The sequence below is a fragment of the Euwallacea fornicatus genome, chromosome 22, assembly GCF_040115645.1.
Source record: "Euwallacea fornicatus isolate EFF26 chromosome 22, ASM4011564v1, whole genome shotgun sequence".
Taxonomy (NCBI): domain Eukaryota; kingdom Metazoa; phylum Arthropoda; class Insecta; order Coleoptera; family Curculionidae; genus Euwallacea; species Euwallacea fornicatus.
In genome coordinates, this window is record NC_089562.1 from 3,072,746 (window position 1) to 3,097,941 (window position 25,196).

At 35.3% G+C, this 25,196-nt stretch overlaps 3 protein-coding genes across 4 annotated transcripts; 2 read left to right on the forward strand and 1 right to left on the reverse strand.

The window, feature by feature from the left end:
* Window positions 1-2: 2 nt before the first annotated feature.
* Window positions 3-12,679, forward strand: LOC136346147 (uncharacterized). 2 transcript variants are annotated; one of them, XM_066295062.1, is made up of 7 exons: window positions 3-267; window positions 4,543-4,873; window positions 5,223-5,399; window positions 7,873-8,229; window positions 8,296-9,257; window positions 9,774-10,515; window positions 11,150-12,679. In XM_066295062.1, exons 2-7 carry the CDS (start codon window positions 4,559-4,561, stop codon window positions 11,405-11,407), a joined length of 2,811 nt encoding a protein of 936 aa, XP_066151159.1. In that variant the 5' UTR covers window positions 3-267; window positions 4,543-4,558; the 3' UTR covers window positions 11,408-12,679. The 2 variants fall into 2 exon arrangements, with proteins under 2 accessions (XP_066151159.1, XP_066151160.1); XM_066295063.1 differs by having other exon boundaries at window positions 4,549-4,873.
* A 701-nt stretch (window positions 12,680-13,380) lies between these two features.
* Window positions 13,381-14,064, forward strand: Lamtor3 (Late endosomal/lysosomal adaptor, MAPK and MTOR activator 3). The gene is made up of 2 exons (XM_066295027.1): window positions 13,381-13,566; window positions 13,623-14,064. The coding sequence occupies exons 1-2, from the start codon at window positions 13,465-13,467 to the stop codon at window positions 13,893-13,895; spliced, it is 375 nt and encodes a 124-aa protein (XP_066151124.1). The 5' UTR covers window positions 13,381-13,464; the 3' UTR covers window positions 13,896-14,064.
* Window positions 14,065-14,615: 551 nt separating this feature from the next.
* LOC136346127 (LON peptidase N-terminal domain and RING finger protein 3) lies at window positions 14,616-22,990 on the reverse strand. The gene is made up of 9 exons (XM_066295025.1): window positions 22,506-22,990; window positions 20,686-20,992; window positions 16,678-16,796; window positions 16,250-16,409; window positions 16,078-16,192; window positions 15,817-16,006; window positions 15,308-15,574; window positions 14,930-15,193; window positions 14,616-14,873 (listed from the first exon to the last, which is right to left on the reverse strand). The coding sequence occupies exons 2-9, from the start codon at window positions 20,978-20,980 to the stop codon at window positions 14,709-14,711; spliced, it is 1,575 nt and encodes a 524-aa protein (XP_066151122.1). The 5' UTR covers window positions 20,981-20,992; window positions 22,506-22,990; the 3' UTR covers window positions 14,616-14,708.
* Window positions 22,991-25,196: the final 2,206 nt, after the last annotated feature.

Below are 25,196 nucleotides of genomic sequence, written 5' to 3' on the forward strand. Positions count from 1 at the left end.
ACTTTTATCAGTGTCAATATTAAAGTTGAAATTAAATTAAAATTAGTTTTCCATGGTTCGGGATTTTTCAACCTTTTTCACTATGAACTTTTGAAGTGTTTTTTTTATCATTTCGGTTTTCAACACATATTTTTTTATGTTAAATAAAAAGTGTAACCCATTGACCAATGCCCAGTGCACCTGCACACATCCTCATCGAAATCTTAACACAAAAATTTGTTAGTCCCTGTATTTGTTCAGGTAGAAGTTATTCCCTTGGCATCTTGGGTAAGTTTAAGGTCAATAAAGAGGCGCATAAATTCATAAAAACTATTGTTCTTTGACTTTCTGGTTTTATCATCATTTTGTACATTCCCAGTCTTGTCCCATTATCTTCAAAAGGAAAAGCAATATAGACAAAGTATTGTGTAAATATTTGTTTTTTTTTTAAAACATGCTAATTTCAAATGACTAATTTTAAACATAATAAGAGGTCATTTGGTCAGTAGTCAGTAGTTAGCAATAGTAGATTCTATATACACATTTGACATTTTAACATGTGCTTGATTAGTAAACTCTTACATACATGTTTCCTACTTCTACAGGTGCACCATTAATTCGGTATACTTTGGTTGATAAATTATGATTGGAGCTGGTATTTGTTGGTATTGCTGCTGAAACATGAGTTTTTAATGTGGTCATTTTCAAAGTGCTTTGCAAGCATTGATAAATATTATTCTTACCAACAAACTTAGCTTAGAGATTTTTCTGCATCTTTATACTTATGGGATTTGAAAAATAGAGACAACATAAATTTATTACTATATAGGGTGCCTTATAATTAAATGCCAATCATTAAACAGCATAATCTATGTGCAAAAATAATACTAAATTGGTAGATAAACATATATCCTGAAGTGCTTCCTAAGGGAAGCACAGCCCCTTGAAGGAGATCCTAATGAGATTATTTTTGCTTAATAACTACTAAACTACTTAATATAAATGTATAAAATTTTGGAATTATTACAATTTTGATGTGCTCCATCAAAGTATTTGATCAAAGTAGTTAACTGTGAGTCATAGATTTGTAATCAAGAAGATTTGTGTTACAAGAGCCATATTTTTTAGTGGATATGAATTTTATATTTATTTGCCAAAGATATGTAAATCTAGAGTTTTTTGCTCAAAAAAGGTACTCTTGAATAATATCTCCAACTGTCACTATTTTTGAGGAAAGCTCAATTTGATGTTTTGCATATATTTCATGTTATTTCAAGTAAAACATTAATGTAGGTTTTGAAACAAAAGCTAGTTGCTTAATATTTGACAGTTTCATATTTTTAGTAACATTTTTAAGTAACCTTTAATTGTCAAAATTTAATTTAGAGTAAATTTTACTTGAACATTTACTTATGTAACATTTAATTAGTATTCTGCTTAGCTTTATTTTATCTTCCGTAACTATTTTTCATTAGAAATATTTGATAAAAATAATTGATTAGCACAAAAATTTCAAACTGTTGAATATTAAAGAACCACTTTTTGTTTCAAGGTCTACTTCAGTGTTTTAATTAAATATGTGAATAAATTTCAAGAGGTGAACTTTTGAAGAATTTTAAGATAAAAATGAAATTTAAATTTAAAAAAAAATTTGTAATGTTTTGGTATATCATTTTGTGGAAATTTTGTGTATCAGGAAAGTTAATGATGAGAATCTTAAATATTTCCTTAGTTCTTGGTTTACTGCTAGAGTATGCCACATGTGACATATCCGAATTTAAATAACCATAACTTTTTGTAGCTCAAACTACTTCATATTTGTCAATTATTTCAAACTTTGCAATTTTTTCATCACAAAGCTATTTTACTGCCCAAGTTAGTATAAACTGTTTATCTTAAAATTTGTCTATATACTTAATTAACATACTGTATATTGTATATTTTGCTGAACATCAAGGATATCCCTATTTTTGAATGATATGACACTGAAAACGAACATTTCCCAGTTAGTTAATTGTACTGAAATGACTCCCTATGTATAAGAGCACGGGAAAATGCTATTTTCTATACTCTTAATGGGATTCAGAATGTAGTAATGAAGGGCATTGTTCATTACACATTCTGACACTTACTTTCTACTGCTTGGATACGTGCGCACCACAAAATGCTATTTTCATTATTCCAGCTTCCAGCTAAAATAATGAAAATATTTTTATTTCCACCAGTGATATTCTTATAGATATATTGGATATTTATACAATTGATTTATACACGCTCTTTTGGGAAGCAAAATTATATGGATTTGAAATTCTCTTGTTATTTCCTGAATATGTATTGCGAGAGATATTCTAAATTCTGCATGAATGCCTTATTTTTAGAGATGGAATGGTGAGATTCCTGCATAGCTTGTTAAATTATTACTTATCAGTGCAACATTACTTTGATTAAAGTAGTAGTTGGGAAAGTAGTCCAATTACAATTGGGGGTAATGTTGAACCTCAGTGAACAGAGCATGTTGCATGACCAATTTTTCCTTCCTGATATTATTATTAACCCAGAGTGCAGTTTCTAATAATTTAATATCAAAATTTTAATTGCCAAATACTTAGCTCCATAAATAACTATCCAGCAATATCGGTACTCGGCTTGATAAATTGGGTTTTTCCGACATAAGTCACACATCCTTGGTATCCCTACCTATTGTAAAATTCTTTTCATCCAGTCATATTAGGGTATCGAGGCTTAAATTAATATGAGAGCAACATGGTGTGTAGATCCCCCAATTGTTTCTATTATTCAAAGGAGACTTTATTGTTGAAACAAATAGTATGGCAATCGTTCTAGCCCATGAGATTAGTCATCAAATTTTATTTACCCATTATTGCTTCTTAGAAGGGGCCTGGTCATCTAAGGATTGTAAAAATGTGTAGACAGATAACAGCTTTGAAATAATTAAATACAGTATCATGCGGCATTTTAATTGACAACTTTGGTGAAGGTCATCACGTTAATTTTATCTTAACTAAAATAGAGATTTTTGAGTGTAAACTAATGAAAAATGTGAAGTAATATAAAGGGTGTCATCTTAAAACAAACAGAATTCGGTCCATACTCATGTTTTTCCTTGAAGTACCTGCGATTGTGTTTTTGTTTGTTACAAGTTTATCGAATTTTAATTATTTTCTTATTAGGTATAACATTATCTTGAAGTTTTGAAAGTTATTGTTTACTTCTTAATTTCTGTATTCTTTTCCGTATAAAACACACCTTGCATATTTTTATTGCAGATAGTAGAAATGTTTAATAAATGCGATAGAATCCTTATTGTTGTAATATATTTTGTGCCTTTCCGCAGTTTCAAGATCTTTTCCTTGAATTTATCAACAGTTGAAGACATTAATTTGAGAACGCATTGCAAAAATGTCCAAGCGGTTAAAATCGGTTAAAATATATTAGAAAAAACGAAATATTGTGTATTATTATATCTATACGTAAGTTCACTCATATGAGATCACTATTTTGATTAAATCACGGGTGGGTTTGGTGAGTGATAAATGCTGCTGGACATAGTTTCATGAAAATGTATAAGTAGGTATCCCCACAAAATATCATTTTATTGCGAAGAGGGAGTCTACTTGAATTTGGAGATCTTTTTGGAGGCAAAAATCCAAAAATAAGTATAATTTAAAATCCTTAATGCTTTTACAGGAAAATAAAATGTTCCTTTCAAAGAATTTCCGTCGTTTCAACGAGTAATAATTTTTGTAATTCTGTTATTTCGCTTCTATACTTTTTGTATAGAAGGACCTAGGATGGACAGATGATGCTTGAAATGACGACTTAAAGTTGAGCATCTCTTCAGGTGAGAAGTGGTCTCAAAACTGAGGAAAAAGTAGTAGTATTCTACACAGCAAACATAAACCACACACTTCAAGCCTCATAGATTATACAAGTAATAGTGTTTCATAAAAAAAATTCTAATTTCCACTGCTATGTACGTGTATATGATCATACAGATCATACAAAATAAAAATATATTGTTTTACTTTGACTTATTTCTCGTTATGTTTTGCACAAGGTCTTTCCTAGTTTGGCCGTCGACAGGCGTGTAACATGATCACATTATATGAAAATACGTTGTTGCACTTTTCACGATTGTTACGAAAAGCAAATTTTTTTATAAGTGGATACGCAACTTTTCATTTCCACTTGTGAAAAGTAATAACTCGTAACTGGTCGCGAAAATAAATCATTCCGAAATTTCCAATGGATTTTAAAAGTATCATTTTCAGCATTAAAAATAGAAAGTAATTATTTACGTGTAAAGCTGAAGGTAGAAGCTTACTACCCATTATAAATTCGGTTATATGGACCTTATTCAGTTACGGGCGTAATCCTTTCAGTCGCTGATACATACGTTTTACGAACAAATAATATTTTTTAATCTACATGAAACTAAAGTAATGTTATACCTAATAATTTATTTAAAGATGGCTAGAAAATTAACAAGCATTATTAACTTAAATTATTGAAACAAACAGTTCCGATCAATATACTTTCCAGTAACAGACTTGTCACAATGGACCTAATAGAGGACTCTTATCGCCTCAATCAAGTTTTCCCTCACCTCATGGAAAGTGACATCATAGGTGTCTTACGCAACACGGATAATTGCTATGAGGCTTTAGTCCAACTTTGCAAAATGCAATCGAACGTTCCAAATCCGGACCTAGAACTGGAAAGCGACAAATTATGCCTTTTCCACATATTTGCCACAACCGATGTTGAACAGAAGGAAATAACTGATTGGTTGCACATCTTTGCCTCCCTTCCCAACAGGAAAGAAGTAGTATGTCGTTATTTGTGCCTTAAGTTAGCAAAAAATTCCAGGCAAGTTTGACGATATAGAGGTGCGGTTACTTTATTCGAGTTGACTTTATTTGAAAAAAAATTCATAGTTCAGGTTCAAGCGATGCACGGTCTGTAGTTCTAAATTTATCTGTACTGGCATAGATATATCTTTCTTTGCTGGAAATATATATGGTGAATTATCCTAACTCGGGCTTTGGTTCCTTTAATTTCTTTATTCCAGTGAAACTTTAATTTTTTACAATTAATTTCAGCGTAATTCATTGCGTTAATTTATTTCGAAAAAAATGTATTTACTTGCCAATAAAATTACTCGAATAAACGTAAATGCTCCTTGCAAGGAGGTTTAGGTTTGACTATAGTATTACAGGAAGAGGCCTAGTTTGCATCTAGATGAGCCCAAAGAGGCTGGCTCTAGTAAGCAAATAAAAGTTGCCGATTCAACAGAGGAAAGTTCAGTTATTGATATTCAGTCTGAAGAATCTGCAGGGGAGGGGCATTCTAATTTGAGTGTTGTAATTAGAAAGGACAAGAATGGCAACCATTACACAGTAAGTGGCTTTTTATGTATTTTTGTTGAGTTTTTGGGGTTTGAAACTATTAATAGAGTTAGAAAAGTGACGATCATTACCATATATAATCACTCTAACCATTGTAAATGTACAAATATTGCAGATAACTTTACTTTCAGTTACTCAAAATAATTTTTTTCTTCATGGAGATTTTGACGAACAGTGTTTCTCATAGGGTTCTCAATTAAGAAATCGCAATGGAATTATTTTTTATAATTTTATCATATCACATAATAATTTCTTATGTTTAAATCAAGAAATCACTACTTTACGAACCCGATAGAGATTAAGAGTGTCCCTGTGTTGCATTCATCTCTTCCGCCTTTAGCTGATCCTTTTTATGGAAGTTTTACGTAATCATATAGGTATAATATGATGCAAATATTATTATTTGCTTGATATTTACATTTCTGCGTAAACGCTAGAAATTCCAAACTTCCCAACACATCAAATACACATGAGTGACAATTTTCTGGGTATTGTATTTTCTAATTGACCAGGTCTTCTTAATCAACCTCTCATCATCTCATCAAGATCTGTGTACTGATCTTATTAAAAAATATAGATAATAGTGGAAATGTTAATTAGGAACAATGTATTAAAGTAGCCGAAATGACAATATTAAAAACCTATACTATCTGTAAGATAGTAAACCCTTGGTGTGGTTTAGAGTGTAACACTGCAAGCCAAGAAAAACGAGGCTACATGTCGAAAGTTCTTTTGACAAAAAAAAGGATATACATATTTGTGAAAATATCAAGGCAAGACAAAATATATCTAAACCTCTGCAAACAGTCTTTCGAAATCCTTTCATTTCATAAACTTTCAAAGTCCCCCTCCAGCACCCAGGCAATCCCGGAAATTCAATTCCAATCATTCTCCTGGATTTAGAACTAAGTAGATAGAATCAACTGTATTAAAAGTGATTCAACTTCATCTCAAGAATATTGAAATAATTAATAAAATTACAAAAATAGAAATTACTAAGCAAATCTGTATTGCAGCCATTTCAATGGTTACATAAAACAATTACCGTCCCTTTAGAATTAAAAATAGCTATAATTTGCATCATTTCAAAAGATAATAACGACCCTGCGTTGACTTTCTATTATAAACCTATAGGACTCTTTTCTAGTATAGGTAAATTGTTTTAAAACGTTCACAGATAAAATAAATAGATTTACGGAATCAAATTCAATCATCTCTAGGTACCAGTTTAGTTTCAGAGCGGTAAAAATTCCCTTGATATTTGCTTCTTCCCACTTTAGATTTTGCATGGTTTCCTTTATATCTTCATTTCGTATGCACGGAATGCATGCAAATAATTGATATGTTAATTCGTTCAAATGTTGTATTCGTCCATTGATTCAATTTTTTTGTAGTTGTCTTAAGTAGGCATATGGTACTTTCATGATCACCATTATCTCTGGCAAATTTCTACTCAGTGCACCCACCAATACAGTTGTATGTTGCCCTGGCAACTAACACCTTATAACCTGGAGAAGCATAATTCATTGTGAAGATCTGGAAAATGTTATGGTATTGGAAAAATATGATGCATGTAGTTTTTTATCCGAATCTTTTCCTGCCGTGTCATCGAAATTCAACCAAAATTTTGAAAAATTTCTCAAATGTGAAATTCCGTGACATTTGAATAGGAAGTAAATTTTTAGATGACTTCTTACAATGCGGTTTCTTATAAAAAAATCTAAAAACACAAAGTTAGGATTTTTCTCGACGTTTTCTGTTAATAGAATGAATGTCGAAAATAAAAACTTTTCGAAAAATGTCGCTTTTTGCAAAATTCGGGATTCGTTGACGAATGGCAGCCAATTTCCATTGCAATCGTCCTTTGTAGCATTTCAGTTGATTTAGTCGATGCTCAGTCCAAAAGGGCAGAAAAATCAATCCAAAAGGTCAAATCCGGCGGTAAAAATGTTCGTATTTCAATAGATTTTCCTTGTTTTCTAAATCAATGGTTTGCGGGCGCTATCGTCGAAGTGAATCGGTTCCTAAAGCCAAAATGTCAGGCGGCGGTCCTAACATATGTTGATTCTTCATTGATGTCCTGCAGCTTCGCACCTTCTAGAATATATGTAACAACTCATAGCCGTATAGAACCTTCTAGTTATCCTATTAGCAATTTCGCTAAAGGTTAAACCAATTTTCGTAAGCCTTTCATCAACCTTCACATACTGCCGTTTTTTTGTTACAATGTTTACACTACAAAAATATTCAAAAAAAAAACCCAATAATGCAAAAACTGATCGATTTTAGTATTCATATAAACAAACATTAAAACGAAAACGTATTTAGATAAATTCTTCATTATTGAATGTTGTGTTTGCTATGACATCTGTTCGAGCATCATTATTTACCCTCAAATTTTTCTCTATAAATTATAAATCATAGTGTATTATTAATTTTTCGCGCTACTTTCTTACCATAACAGATTACTACCTCTTCATCGAGAAACAAACCTTCTTCATCTACTCAACCTAAAAGCGAAACTGTGATAGCTTCACGTCGTCCAAGTTCACTTGCCAAGAAGAGTAAAACCATCCATAATAGTCGTCGCCAAGCTTTTTTCGCGAATATGTTGCAAGAAAGCCGTGACAATGACAAATTTCCTAACGACCAAATAGCAGGGCCTTCGAGAGTCCACCAGCATCATTTTGTCCATGCACCCATCTTCACACCACCGCCTCTTAACAAGGCCGTTATTGTAAATGATTCTTTAGACAATAGTTCTGTTAGTAATGACGGCACAACTGTAATCGATTTGAGTCAACCTATACATGAGTCTGAAGTAAGTAGCATAAAGAATTTGTTCAAATAAGTTGGGTGCGTACACGTTATTTCGTTTATTTTTCAGCAACATCTAGTACGACACGAACCAGAGAATGTAATGTTAGAGAACCATTTACTAGAGTTACCAATACCTGCTCTTCCAAATTTAACGGTGGATGAGAATTTGCTACGGAAAGTTATGGAAGTCTTCCCTGAAGCTTGCCCCGACTATATCCGCGCCCAGTGCATGGGGAAGGTTTGGTGTCCTGCTGCCTTTGCCGAAGTTGTTGACGTCATTCTGGGATTTGAATACCCCAGAAGACCCACAAGGGTTCCTTCTCCAGACATAGAGGTCGATTCACGTGAGCAATTAGCTATAATGAAAGCAGTATTACCAGACGCAGATCCTTCTTATCTGGAGAAGAAGTTTGAAGAATTCGGAGGTGACAAGGAGGCTTTACGGCAATTCGTCGAACACGCCATGGAAACCCACAAATACCCTACCCTGAAAGAGTACCTGCGCAAAAAACAACTATCCGCGCAGCAAAGACAATATACGTCTGAGTTTAATATTGAACGTTTCGTGGAGATCTTTCCAGATCCGGTTTCAGTATTCGAGGACCCCAATCGGAAAAGCCCGGCCGTCGATGAATCGGACAAGTACTACGTGAAGTGTTTCATGCGCACCTTATACAATCAGTTATATGTCAAAGATGTCAATGCGATAGTGGACCAAATGTACAACAAAAATTTGATGTTGCTAGTGAACCAATTGGATAAGATAGTGTCCGGGGGACACGTCAAGAAAATACGCAACAGTTCTCCTCCAAAGTGGGAGACGCAGAATATTCCGTTGCTTCAAGAGTTGGCCTACTTCGAGCACAAAAATGAAATTTTGAAGTTCTTACAGGTGAAGAAACAAAAAGCTATCGAGGAGCGCAGGTGCGCAAAAGAATTGGGGCTGTTGTTGTCATGCGGATGTTGTTTTGATGAAGAGGTGATGCCGACCGACATTTTGACTTGCCAAGGCGGCTGCAGGTTTTGTAGGTAAGATTTTTGTCTCGGGAAAGTCAAAGGAAAAATGAACATACTTGTAGAATTATGATAAAACTTTCGATAATGGTTCATTTGGTGTTGAATGGGCCGAAAGTATAATATTTTTGAATATCATTGTTAACTGGGTCTAAAGGCGTCTATATAGAATGCCTTTTTAGATGGATATTTATTTTTACGGATTTCAGAAATATAATACGTACATAGTATGAAGTGTTCATATTCCTCAAACTTTTACCAATATTTTATGGACTTTGAAGGAGTTTTGTTTTCATTATTAACTTAATCGAATTCATTTCTTTGAGGAGGTTTCCTACCGACACTAACATATTACACGCCTACGTTTAAAAAAAATTATTTGGACCCATCGACGTGCTCCTCGGAAGTGTATAAATTTGCGGGCGTTCCGACTTCTTTATTGTTTCGCCAGTTACTTATTCGAAATTTTATTTAATATTTGACTCCACCATTAAAAAGTTAATATTTTCCGTATTTTTCTTGTCTTTCTAGAGACTGTATCAAACGAAGTACCGAAGTGGCCTTCAGCGAGGGTAAAACCAACTATCCCTGCCTTTCCGCCGAGTGCGAAACCGAATTTAGCCTTCAAGTCCTTCAAAACGTGCTTTCCCCTAAACTTTTCTCAAAACTTGCTCAAAAGAAAGCGTTGGCCGAAGTAAAAGCAGCGGGAGTAGACGATTTGGAAACGTGTCCCTTCTGCGAGTTCGCCAATATTCCGCCACCGGAGGACAAACTTTTCCGATGCCTTAACCCGGATTGCATGAAAGAATCCTGCAGGCTGTGCAAAGAACCGTCCCATGTACCCTTGCGTTGCGATGAAGTGGAGAAGGACGAGGCAGTCAAAGCCCGCACCTACATAGAAAACAAAATGACTGAAGCTTTGATCAGGGAGTGCTGGAAGTGTGGTGCCAAGTTCATCAAAGAGGAGGGTTGCAACAAGATGACGTGCTCTTGTGGCGCAATGATGTGCTACGTATGTCGAAAGCCGGTTATAGACTACAAACATTTCAACGGTCAAGGAGGAGATCGACACGATCTATGTCCGCTATACACGGAAAATGCATTTGTCAATGAGAAGAACGTGCTTAAAGCGGCGGAAGAAGCCAAAAAGCAGGTTGATCCTGCACAACTGAAGAATGATCCTACCGCCGACTTGGATAAACACTTTGGGAACAAAATTAAGGACGCAGAAGCGCGCCACAGGCAGATGCATCAGCGTTTTACTGTTGCAGGGGTAAGGTTCAATTAGTGTAAGATTTATGTTCTTTCAAAAATTTAATTTAAAAGTCTCGATTAAAACCATCAAACTACCAATAACCCATATTTAAAAAATTTCCTCAGTGCTAATAAAACACCTGATTTAAACGACACAGGCTCGCGCTCTAGTTGGGTCTTGCTGAAAAATCGTTGGAATAACATACCTATGTGTATGATGAATTCAAACATCCAAGAAATGGGCACCCAGTGCGACAAAATTATCACGTAAAGATATGCAGATCAGTTTAATAGGGTACAAAAAGTCATATTAAAAAAGACTTTGCGCCCTTTTTGGATGAACGTGTTTACTAGTAGATTGTTACTAAAATATACAGTGTGTCTCAAATACGATATCCACCATTTTTTGGGTTATTATCAAAATTTAAAGTGACGGTTTAATTAGATCAGCTTTAGAGATTTTCACCCTCATTTCAAATATCGATTAAAAATAAAACTGACTTTCTTTTTCGGAATAGCTATCAGACTTTGGCGGTATGAAGCTGGATTTTCTTGTTATTTCAAAAAATGTCTCTCGGCTTCGGTTTGTCTAACTGCATTCCAATTGTGTCATGGAATTTAGGACGCACACAGTATACTTAACAATATTCCAGGGATTCGGTAATGTGAATGCAGCGGACCGTGGCATCCAGGTCCACCTAAGAGATCACATACGACGGGCCGACAATCATCATGCCCATCATCCTCGTCACGGAGGTCGCACCTTTGCTATGCCATATTTCCAACGGTATATTGCGGACCAAATCGCGGCTCCGGTTCCACCCGTGATTCCTCCAAATTTGAATGTTATCGAAGATAATTTTTACGTCGATGCGCATCCTTTCCCTAATATGAACGATAATCAATTTTAAATTATATTTGTTTTTACTATTGGAAATATTTTATGTGATTGGATTCGTATGTTATTGTTCTATTCAAAGAGGGGCTAGAGTGTCCAGTGACTGATACGTTGAAACTAGTGTACTAAATGTCAATACAGATTCCCGTATACCACATTGTTCTCCGTACATAGGTAGAGTGTGAGTCTAAATGCTCCGCCTTCTACGTTTTAGTCAGGATAGTGCCATAAGTGCCATCTCAGGTTTGATATTTTTATAGATTTTTTATTGGCGGTTGTGGGGGCGTTGGAAATGAAAATCCGAACGAATCCCTACTAACATGAGCATATTTTTCACTATATGTGAAACATAAACGAATAAAGCCAATTAGTTTAGTTAAAATCATTAAAGCAAGTATCGCCATAATGTACATAACGTCACTCCGAACCCAAAGACAGAGTGACAAACATTGACAGTTGTGAATATTAAAAATGTGTTTTAATCAAGTTCAAAACACCACGTGACATTTATATGTTTAGACATCAACAAAGATAGATTTTTAGTATGCTCGGATTTTTACAATTGCGATCCCTGGCCTAATTCCGCAGGTAAGGTGCATTGTTCTACCGATTGTATCCTCTACGACAGCATTCCACATTTTCAAAATGGTAATTATTCAGTATAGGTAAATATCACAATGGAACGTTTGACATTGTAGCCACTCGCCATATTGTACACAAATTACCATTTTGGCACCTTCAAAAAGTAAAAAAACAATTTTCGGTGTTGATAGAGAATGCGGAGCATTAAATTATTGTTTCTAGTAGTTTACATTTCGTATTACCATATTTTTTTAAGAAAAACGAAAATCTTGTAGCTATATTTGTTAAGTGGAATACCTCTTTCAATAAAATCATTGCCAAGATATATCGTTTAATGTGATTTTTTAAATATATATACTTATATATTTATATATACATTATATATATATATATATGTATGTATGTGTGTATGTATGTATATAATGGGAAATTTTGTTGCCGTTGAGGACGTGAAATCTGAACAAACGGAAGAAAGCGAGAAACGCGTCGTAACTTTTTAATAATTAAATTGGATTTTATGTTATATTTAATGTTATAATTATGCGCTTCCTTCTATTTACTTAAATTTTTTTTTTAATTATCAAGCCTCGGCGTCCGGCTTATTTCTGCAATTTCTAGTACTAGAAGTATAGGTTGTTCAGATATGTAGTGATGTTAGTAATTACTAGTTTATCAAATAAAATTACTTATTTTGTTACAATTATATTATTTTCGTAGGTTTTTATTCTTTCCTTATCTTAAATGGTGGAAAATGAGTACAACGCACCGCACTGTAATGCGCACAGTCATACGAAGCTTTGAGATGGGATTGTGAAAGTGCCGTGGTTGTAACCACCAACAGTAACTGGAAATGTTAGATATCCGGCAGCTTTTGCCTCAGAACCCCATTTGGCAGAGCAATTTTTATAGTCCAAACTGCGAAGAAATTATGAGAGCGTTACGTGGAAAAGTTCAATTTTTTATTTCCATTATCACTTCATCTACGTTTCTATGCAAAACCGAAAATAAATCGCCCAAATTCGAGCGAGTTGTTGGTCAGCAAAAATTAAACCTCGCTGAACAGCGAGATCATAGATCACGTAGCAAACACTTTCCCGTGTAAAATAACCTGAAATTTTTGCTCCTGTAGTCATATTTTTCTGAGCAGCTAAAATGAGTATCGCGCGAAAGAAATGCGTGTTTCCCACGGTTTATATTTTAGACGAAAATATTTGCACGGTGACCGTTGCTGGAGTTTAAGCATAAAATTTAAAGGATTATTATACAAATAATATTTCTTTACAGCAATTAGTATGATTTTATTGATTTTCAGTTTATGCTGTTGACCGCTTCTGAGTACTCGCAATAGATTTTTCTGAACTCTATTTGAAAATGCAAAACTTATGACATTTCGTCTTTGCTGACAGTGACATTTCTTTGTTTACCTTTTTGCTAATGTTTATGAAACATTTTTGATTATTTTTATTTTTATTGGAAATTCAAAAGAAAATGGGAGACGAAGTGAGGAAGAATTTGCAAGAAATCGTTTCCAAAATAGACGGCCTGTATTGCATTATGTTCACCGATAGAGACGGAGTCCCTCTTTTAAAAGTAGGACACTAAACAGCCAATTTGCCCTTCAAATATTTGAAAAACCTTTCTTTTAGGTGACCACCGATAAAGCTCCAGAGCACGCAATAAAACCTAGCTTTATATCCACGTTCTGCATAGCAATTGACCAGGGCAGCAAACTGGGCCTTGGGAAGACAAACACTTTAATCTGCAGTTACTCCCAGTACCAAATAGTACAAATGAACAAACTGCCTTTAATTATAACATTTGTCGCCAATCAGAAATGTAATATTGGGCAAATTTTGTCATTGGAAAGTCAACTCGATCCTATTGTCTCTTCGTTAACGCTCACAGTAGCTGAAGCATAGTAATAATTTGTATAGAGCAGGCAGATTTGTATGAGTTTATGTGAGGTGCTAGATTTTGTATGTAAGTGTTTATTGTTTAATATTATTAATATAAAAATTTCAATAATGAATTTATATATCATGTAATTCCAAAGTGGCAGGCCATTGAATTAAAATGTTTCTCTATTAATTTCTTTTATTGCACGGATATACAAAAACTGTAAACAATGTCAAGTTTTCATGGCCTGCAGCAGGACCCACTACATATGAGGTATGATGTAGCAACAATAGTTTTAATCCTGTGCACATTTTTGTTAATTCAAAATAGATTTATCTCTTTTGGTGCACACATATCACTTTCTTATAACAGTACTACTTGTTTTACCGTTATATATTAGTGGATAAATTTTTTAACATTAGTTTGCTACTAAACATTATTTACCAATAATAATCCTAGCTGGGTCAGTTATATCAGATCATTCATTCATCCATTGACTCTTCAACAAATAGACCCATCAGGGGACAACCTATTGAATTCTAAGTGAATCAGATGCACCACATAACAGACTACAGATCTGTCCAAGTAAACAAGTAAAGAACATTTATTGCACATTCCAGACAAGTGGAAAAAAGAAGATTCCGTGACCTTCTTATTGCAGTTGAACTAGAAAACCATCTAAGATGGCGTCCATCCAAATTTCAAATTTTCCTCTTATTTTGAATGAAATAAAACTTTCAGTCTTATGTGTGTTTTAAAACTTTCTTAGGTATATTAAATTACAAAAATAAATTAAAAATGTGAAAATATACAAAACAATTGCACAAAATCGTATATCAATTATTAACTTGTTCGCTGCAAAAGTCAGCGATTTCATCTTCCCGCGCATACGCCTCCGATTCCTCCCTGGGCACCGCCTTCATCCGAATTTTCATATGTTCCAACATTTTGTCGATTGCCCTCAGACGTTTCTCCAAACTGATGCTACTCAAAAACCCCATCTAAATTCGAAGATTATTTCATAATTTGTTATTAAACTGAACATTTAAAATTCTACCTGAAGATGTGAACTTAAAGGCAGAATTGGAATGAGCCACCACATCCAAGAGGGTCCGTCAGGCAGGTCAATCCAGTCTTTCTCGACTCTCGGCATCCTCCCTATCAATCTCTCCACCTCAGATAAGGCTGAGGGTGAGAGTAAATGAATCCACTTTACAGCCCTAGTGTAGACTTTCTGGTGTAACGACTCTAAACTCGAGACGTCCTCGTGTTTTGGTCTAGCATCTCGGATATGTTCAATCTTTGCTGTGTCGTAGCCATCCTGAAAGGATTTATTTAAATTAAAAGCAACCGCTGGATTGTGTGTCGCATAATTACAGAAACCACCAGGTGTATGACTTAGTGTGTTATTTACGTTGCCCAAAACAAAACTTACTTTCTCGTTTCCGCTCATGACCCGAAATCTCCTAATTCCCTGCGTTGACAATATAATCCTGCCATCTTCTAAAGTGACGGCGTCTCTTACTTCTAAAATAGTGCCGTACTGCATGAACTTGGCCCCGCAGGGGTCAGTACTAACCATGGCGAAAGCTTTTGAAGGGTTTTGCAGGCAACGCCTGATCAATAGTCTGTAGCGGGGTTCGTTGACGTAGAGGGGACAGGCCACGCCAGGGAATGCATTGGTACAGACAAATACTGGAACCTATTGTTGAGATAAGTATCGCTGACAATATTTGAGAGATCTAAGAAAAAAGTGTTAACTTGGGTGGAAATCGTGGATGCGAAAAAATGTCTACCACATAAACAGTATTGTTCATTCGCGTAAACATATTTTGACTCGGCAGATAATATAAAATAATATTGCTTAACTTTGTAACAATGTAAACAAAGCAGTCAACTCTAAAATCAATAAAAAAACACTTCTCGATGTTTGTGGATATTTACTTCTATATTTTGGTCAGGAACATCATCGTTTTGGGAGGAAGAAACATGTTTGTTGCTTAAATTTGGAAAAAGGAACTGAATAGCTTGGTCCAAAACCCCTGTGGTGGCTCTAAAGTAGTCACCCACGCTCAGCTTGGAGACGCATAGAGGACAAGTCAATCGATGGTCTAAAACTCTTGTTAGGCAATCCCTTAAAATAAAAACCAACGTTGTTGTTTGTTGTTGTTTCAATCTGGTTTAATTATTAAGAACTCAGTTTACCTGCAAAAGGTGTGCCCACAGGGGGTGGTTACAGGATCGACGAGAGATCGCCTGCAAAGCAGACACTCTAAATCCTCCTCGGTGATGCAATTCCAGCTGTTTCTTAACGCTCTTTCTAAAAAGGAAATTTACTTATTAACCAGACAGTGTTAGGCTGCAAATAAGTTCTTGCCTAAAGTAACTTGCAAGTCGTTTAGAATGTTTTGTAGAACTTTATGAAACGAGTCGCTGATGGCTAAGTGGCTGTCCTTGCGCTTTCTTTCCAATCGAGTTCTAGGTTTGCGACAACCCGGTGTTCTTTTACAGGGTCGCCTTAGATTAACTTGAAAGGGCTGGAATGGAAGAGCGTGAGGATGCAGTTAAAATCGACTATGATTAGTAAATGTCGATAACTCGACCAATTCCTATTCAGTCAATAAAAAAAGTTGTGGATGGAGTTCAGAAACAAAGCTGCTCAGGAGAATGCACACTTCAGTACTGCAGGTGCTATGAACACTTACATCAAGTGTGTTCTTTCTGAACATATCTCCGACTTTTTTTTAAGTCAGATTAAATAGAAATGTTGGTAGTAGGCTTGAGCTTAATTATCGACAAATTTACCTGATGTTTTCTTCGCCTTTTGGGTACAAATTTAGTAACATCGACTGAACATTGCAGACCGGCGCTCCGTGACCTTAGTTTATATCTGGGTCGAAGAAGCAGCCTGAACACAGGCGAATCTGAAATAATGAAAGAAAGAAATTTCAGGTTACACTACGATAAAATTAAAAATATGTTTTTCTACGCCTGTGGCGGATTATAAATTATTATTTAACATTTTTGGAAATATCCCATATTCCGATAGCGGTGGAAGGGTGGAGTGGCGCGCTCTTTTCAGATAAAACTAACTGTGTGTGCGAGAGGGGGGTGTTTCGAAAAAAAATTCAGTGTAAAACTAAACGTACTCGGCCGAGTAAATAAATAATCGATGTAAGAGCACGCAAAGAACGCAAACCTTATTGCAAAATGAGCACAAGGACTCGAGTCGAAAGTGGCACCGATTTATTATATTTTCATAACACCTAATTGTTGCCCGCTATTATTTAATGCGATTATTTAAAGCAAGTATAAATTTATGGAATGCGAATCTATAGGTTTTTCTTGCTTCTATGATTTGAGGTGTTTTGAGAAATTGTTGCCTAAACCTATTAATGGGGGCAAAAACATATCTGCGACCTAGACGCGAGTAAAGAAACAATTAGACAGGAACCTGAAAGTGGCAGTTATTGTTGCTAAACGACCTCAATGTGCAAACAAAAGGCCAATTACGAAATCTTCAATACGACAGTAATTTCCTCCCAGAGGTTTTCCGTTATACACGCCTGTTATGCAGCTGTATAATCGGTTTTGCATAAACATGGAACGGTAAACGGAATGGGACAGTTATAAGATAACTGCAAAAATATTAATCGTTCTCAGACGTTACACTTTTACGATTCTGGTTAATTGAATAACAATATTATTTTTGCGTTATTTATCGTTCCCAGAAATGTTTATTACCGCTACGACGTGCTTCCCAGGGTATTACGATTGTGTCTATTGGGCATTCGTGTCCTTATCGAGATCTTTTTCTTAGATAAAATTACTTCATTTTAATTGGCCGATGATACCTACTCCACAGTGGCCTTAGGGGCAGAGTGCGATCGTGATCAATTTCGCAAGTCTACTGCTAATTTTCTTTTATTTGTCCATAGTTAATAATGGATTTGGTGGTGTACATTTATGAGAAAAAAATGTATGAAAATAGTTCGAAAATTAAAACCGGCTTGGGACGGGAAAATTTCAAAAGTCGTTGCCTGCTTTACGTCGAAATGTGGTCAACGTTATGTTAGAAATTGCTTAAATATGTGGTTTAAATAATCTTTTAATAGAATGTTAGGTGAATGATAAGAATTAAGGCGCATACGAGAGCAGCCATGATGTGGGTTCAATCAGTCATCAGTACACAATTTTTCAATTTTTATCGAGAATAGAGTTTAAAATTTTATGGAAAAAATTTACTCTTTAAAATTTCATAAAACCCACCGGTGTGGGTTGATTCTAAGCTCATTTAGGATGTTTAAAAAAAATACGTTTTGACAGTTTTCTCGCGAATTTAATACGTCTAGATTCATAACTCCAACGGCACTGATTATTTTTTTAAATAATTTCTTAATTTAAAAGTTTATGAAGTTCGCCGTACGCACGCGAAGATCCTTTAACGGAAGAAGAAACAACACACAGCGGCGATGAAGAATAAGATGTGGACGTGGAGGGGAGAAAGCGCACCCACATCGGTGCTAAACGACGTGGCAATGAGCTTTGAAGAACCCATTAATCGGGGCAGCTGTATCATCACGGATGGTGACAGGAGCAAAAAGGTCTATTGGGCATTAAACTGTCTTCCGGGCTGGGTGTTTTAGTTTGTTACGTTAGACCGCATTGATGGAAAGTAATAAAAAAAATTGCAAAATAAACATACCAAATATTCATTTGGGAGCAAGTTTCAGAAGATCGATGATTTTGCTTCAGTGTTCAATTTAGATCTCTAAAAATTAAGTAAAAATGCAGAATAAGTGGCCTAATGCTAAACCAGAAATAGACAAAACGGTGTATTTTCGCTGTCAGTCAAGGTCGAGTTCAATGTTAAGGCCGTACTTTCTCCGCCGGTCAACCGGCTCGAGTGAAATCGGAATAAGAAATAGGTACTCCAACCAACAACATGGTATGATATACAAATGTTGCCTCAATAATATAATCATTATAATTTATCGGACGATAACGGTTTCAATTCAGTTACGTATCGACCAGTAGTTTCCAAAACCTTCCATGTAACAATTTATTAAAGAATTATCATGTAACCCATCATGCAACGTGTCTTTCTCCTCTTATCGCATTACTACTGGAACGTTCTGATGGGGTATCCGTCCTTGTTTACAGCGGTGATTTAGAAAGAGAAGCACTGCTTCGTGAGATAAAGAGAGTTCCTAATGAGGTCACAAGAGTTTGTAAAAACATGTTTGTCAACTTTACAGATCTATTCTCGTCTTCTTTTGTTATAAAAAAAAAAATATATATATATATTTTGAATGCTTATGTTTATTTTGCCCCCATAGGGATCTTCATCGCCGCTTAGGAATAAACAGATGGAAGCGAACAATAACAGTAATAAATAAGACACGCATGTGTTTCATTCTTTTTTACAATAGCAAATCTCATTAAATATTTTCCACCACTGCACCTACAAGTGTATTGACCTCACTCACGCAGTTATAAATAATTGAAAATGACATATATACAGCGTCAGGCAGCCATATTTGATTAGGAAGAAAATGACCGAAGCAATTTTTAAAATTTGCCTTTTTACTGTCCACCATGTTGATTTTTAGTTGTACCCAAAACACTGGGCCTTTCGGTTATTAACTGCGCTCGACTTTATGTGCGAGAAATGAAAAATGGCAATCATTTACCACTAGCAATTTTCATTGATCAAAAATCGAGCACATGTATTGGGAAAACTGCACGTCTCCAATTTCAATAAATACCTATTCTTTTACAACGACAAATAGGCATCTTAAAATCAATGTTCAGAATGGGGAAACCTTAAATCCTGCGTTTCGAAAGAATTTCAGCTTTAATAAACACATATTTTTATATTCGTTTAAAAATAGTCCCGCTAAAGGAGATTTCAAAACCATATTTAACGGCAAAAACCAGCAGAACTAAACTGTAGAATTGCCATTTCCGCACGTCTACAACAACCCTGAACATTTCTTGTTAATTTCCTCAAAATATCCCTGTAACAAGAATCACATCCATTACGTAGCAATAAAGGCTTTTGTTGTTTGTTCCATTTTATTACCTCACAAACTGAGTTTCCTATTGAAACTCTGCCCTCCAGAATCAATAAAACCTTGCAAATATTATTATTAAATATATGCTCCCCGGCAGACTTGGTACACTATATCCATTAGCCAATGCACCTGGCAATATGTATCGCAAACCATTACCATTATAGATTATGTGTATTACACAATTCTTATTCGCCGTTTAAAACGTGTCTAAGTAAATGCCGTTGCGTAATGCCATTGTTATAACACGGCGAACTGTTACGGCCGCTTATATCAGAGCAACCTTATTTGTACAAAGACGATGATATAAGTTCGAGGAATAACTTATAAATAACAACTAACAAATATTAGATTGTTATACGGTTTTCACTGGCATCAAAAGATCCCTATCTCCACTAATGCGCGTTAATTGTTTATTGTCCGCATTTGCATAAAAAATGGCAAAATAACAAATTATGTAACATGAGATTTAGCGAAAATGTCAGCCTGAAATAACTTTTATTAAATCAGAAAATGAGACTTTTAATCAAGTTTTTTCTTAAGTTGTAGGCGATTTGTATGTTTTGGCATCATACATTGTCGAGGATTATGATATGGAAATATTTTTTTCGGTTTAATTACACTTCTCCACGCCCTCAATGACAGCTATCGGTCCTAATACTCAATGAAAACGAAATGGCCAACCTGACTGACCATTACTGTTTCGTCACGGTCATTTTCCTTCTCTCAATCTACGTACCCATTTCCTCCATTTTGTTCCGTTCTTTCCACTTCTCGATGAGATTCTGCACCAAAACGTTAATCTTGAAAGGTTCCTCCTCAATAGTGGACATACAAGTGCGGCATGTCATGTTCGACTTGTCCAAGCAGTTTAAACACATGGTGTGACCACATTTGATGGTTACAGGATGTCGCAAAATTCGGGCGCAGGCCGAACACGAAAAAAGGCTCAGCCTGTTGTTGGCTATGGCACTGGCGAGGGTTTGGTGTATGTTGCTCTGCGTTGATTTGTCCTGTTTTGCTAGTTGGTCCATTGTTTTAAGTTGCTAAGACGGGAAAAATGTTAAAAAAATAAATAAATAAAAACAGGAGACATGAAGTGCGCTCGAAGTTTGATAAAATCGCCGCCTAAAACTACCTGAGTTAGTCTGACACGCTACTTCCAGCTGTAGACTTCACTCATGCCACTAATAGCAGCTCTATAATGGCATGGACACTTTAATAATGTTTTCCGGTGTTTTGCATTGGCAATTTTATTATTGATATGCCATGATTGTAAATTCTCTTTTTGCTATTTTGGACATTTGAAAAGAGGGCAAATTTTCGTTTCCATAACAACTACCCTTTTAGCTAAAATACCCCACATGTCCTTCAGTGAAGACAGGGAAGTTAACAAATTTGGTAGGAATCAATGAAATTACATTCTTAGCAGTCCCAAATTATCCGTTCAATATTCAACACAGAGTACTCCACAATGCTGCAAAAATTATAATTCAAAATTCCCGCTGGTACAATATGTTCGTCCGTGGGATAATTGCAACCAAACGCATGAATGGCACTGTATATGCAGGCGCCATATTAACTAAGATTGCGATTTTGACATGTTTAGACGAAAATGGATAAAGAAAATGATATTTTTATCGTGTATTTCACATTTGTCCGTGAGCTTAAAGGACAAATGTTGCCGCTTTAAGAGATGTAGACCTGTATACTCCGTAACAATTTAAATCCGGGTTAACGGGATTACGCCTAGAATAATCACAGGCATAAGCAGGTTTTAATTGTTAACGCAGCTTGAACTATTACGGTGCTCCGTAGCAGTAACGAGTTTGACTGCAAGAGTGCTCAAAAATGGCAGGTAAAAAGACTCATTCAAAATGGCTGCTGGGAACGGTTTCAGGGATCAGAAATTATATATTAACATTGTGGTATTGTTCCCACAAACATACGACATAATTAACAGATCGCCGTTTTGGAATACTCTTTCATTATTGAATATCTTAATTTGGCAATCTTTTAATTTATTAATTGACTGCTATATGCTGTCTATTATTTATAGGCAGTATAAAAACATTATTGAACCGAGTCTGCTTTTTTCTTTTCTAAGGATTGTTGGATAATATAAATTGAAACAACATTAATTTAAAATCATTGATAGGTACATTATTTTATGGCTAAATCGGTAGATACTTCTGGCATAGGAGAACCACTTTTATTACGCAACAAGTATGAAATCACTTTATGGCCTGTTACAACCGAATCAAAAACCTGATTTCTTACCTACTTATATTTTTGAATAAAGGCGCACAAAAGACAACCGTGATCGAATCGCGTCATTATAAGGTCAAATCACACGCCCATCTAAATAATTAGTAATAACTTGTAATAGTTCAAATATTTAAATGGCGTTAAAACCAATATATAGTTTGCCTTTTGTGGGTTTTTATGTAACAGATTGCATCCAAACGAACATCTCCGGAAAAGATGGTACACAAATCTGATTACGTATGCATTGACCAGCTTGTACATGCCTGAAATACGCGCAAAAATACAACTTACCGCTTGGCTTTAACTAGTAATAATCATCCAGAATCAAGATCAGTCCAATGGAGAGAAGGAAAAATGAGAGAGGTTGGCGTATGTGAGCAACAATAGTGGTTTGTTATCCAATAACACGCACAGGAGCACCCCGCACGTATATTTACGATATTGTTATGTAAACTGTGTTACGTCACACGCGGTGTAAGCACATGGACGTCGAGACGACGGACCGGGCGGCGCATGTTACGCCTCCTGTTATTCGTCGGGAACTAAAGACAAAAACGCAAACGCGAATTCGATCAAGGCGCGCGCGGTTTCACGAAAAATAAATGTCGCGATAACTGAAAAAGGACGTGCGCGCAGCGCCAGCTCTCTTTTGTTTAACTAGCTGGGACAAAGTTTAAACAATTGAAGAGCAGCAAATGCTTAGCAATTTGAAACAAAACTGTAAGCCATATAAAACAGCGCACTGACAAGTTCAATGACTCGGTCATTTTATTACCCTCCTAAAGTTTTTGGAATTATCAACATAGGACTAGATATGAGCGATAATTTTTCATCAACAACCAAAGTATAGTAATAGCTGGATCTAGAGACATTACTGAATATTGAAAACTAGATGCGAATTGGATTAATGCACAATTAATTGAAGAGCGACAATTGTTTATTATGAAAAACAAAATTGCCACCCAGACGATCATAACCAGTTCAATGCGTCATGTGTCAGCCATTTTGTTACACCGATATTGAGGTGTTTTGGTATACTAATATGGCGCTAAATTTTCCAAAATATTTAGTGGCCATTTTCGGTCATTAACTCTTGCGTTTTAAGTACTGTACTAGGAAGGTTATTGATAACTAAATAAGAAAATGCAGATACGAATTTAATAGTCATAAATAGTTGTTTAATTGAAATAAAATGGCTCGCCCCAAACATTTAATGCGTCTGTTATTTTGTTACTCCCATCTCCAGATTTTTTTCAATATCAAGATGGCTCCAAGTTTTCAAAAATATCCTCGAATTCGGTTAACGAATATAATGAACTAAATTGCCGCTATTATTGTTTAATGGAAACCAACTGAGGAACTTCGAAGAGGACAAACCTAATTAAAATGAAATGAGTGCCATTTTCGGCACATGTGTGGACCAGTAGTACCTAGGCCTATTAAAAAAAAAGGAATTGGAAAATTTACCTACAACTCTATTTTTCTGTCTCTTCCAGTTTTTGCAGATTCAGGACGTTGAGCTGGTGAGTTGTTCTCCGTTTTTATTCGAGTTTCATGCAATTACATACTCTAAAAAGGTTACTTTTAATTGTATGGTTTCAATAGCTATGCGACCAAAAGGAGTTGTCAATGAAAATTCATTTAAGAACAGTTACATGTCATGGATTCAAGTTGGAAGGACGTTTTGAAGAAGTCTTGCTTACGTGAGAAAGATTTTGCAGGGAAGCGAGGATAACCACCATGGTCAAAACTTAACTGTGATTTTATAAGGGAATTTATCAATAATAATGTCAAAATTAAAGCGACCATTACATAACATCTGTTATACTAGCGCGTGGTGTAACAAAATAAATTTTTTATCCCAAATCGAGAATTACGGTGGGTACATACCACAATAGCATTAACCGAAAGGTACGACGTAAGTGTATTTCGATTTGACCGTGAACTATAAAGCGAGGAGTGTTACATAAGAGAATGGCGGCGCTGTTACCACACTATTCGGTGCACTTACATTAAATTCGTCGTTACCTAAGCAAAAACGTAATCCTGGTAATTCGTCGACCCGGTGTGTCGGTACTGTGTTGCGAATAATAAGAATTTCGCAAGCGGTACTACTCGAATCTTGGCGAGCGCAGAATAACCTGAATTAGATATGTAAAGAGTTGGTGTAGTGGTACCCACATAGTCACATTTTATTTGTAAATGTATATGATTTTTTTGCTGTATAATGAAAAAACAGCCAAAGTAGAAGCCTATGCAGACGATAAAGCAGCACTTATAAAGAAGAATCGACCAGATAATTGCATCTCCAGCACAGTTTAGAAAAGGTGTTGAATGCAATGCTCAAATGGTGCGAAAAGAAAAGTCTGGCAGTCAATCCAAAGAAAACAGATTTTGTTTCGTTTGCCAAATGTCTCCTCAATCTTTTGAAGCGAGAAATACGGGAAGCAACATATAGACTAATGCAATTTTTATTATATTTATAACCATTCTGTATGGAGACCAATAAAGCTATTGGAATCCCTCTCTTTTTCTCTCTCTATGGGACTCTAGATATAGTCTTTGACTTCCTAAACAAAATATTCAGTGAATATAGTGCACAGTCTTATCTCCTCCAAAGAGGAAATAAAGGTTGTAGAGTAAAGAGGGGGTGCGCTACTTTTGATTTTACATTATTTTTATTCTTCATTAATTTTTCCGCAAAAATTTTCGCTCGTTTTAAAAAAAACTGTGATTTTGCAATAAGAGTCAAAATTGATTAAATCAAACAAAAATAAAATTATGTTTTTGTAAGTGTTCCAAAAATTACGGGTAAAGTATTTTATGAAAAAAATTCAAAACATAAACTGCGTATTATAACTTATTGCCAGAAATTTTTGGAACATCTTTAATAATTGTCAATTATAAAAGGTATCCACAATTATCAATTCTGTCAGTATTTAGATTCAGAGGATTTTAAAGAGAAGAAATAAATAATGCCAC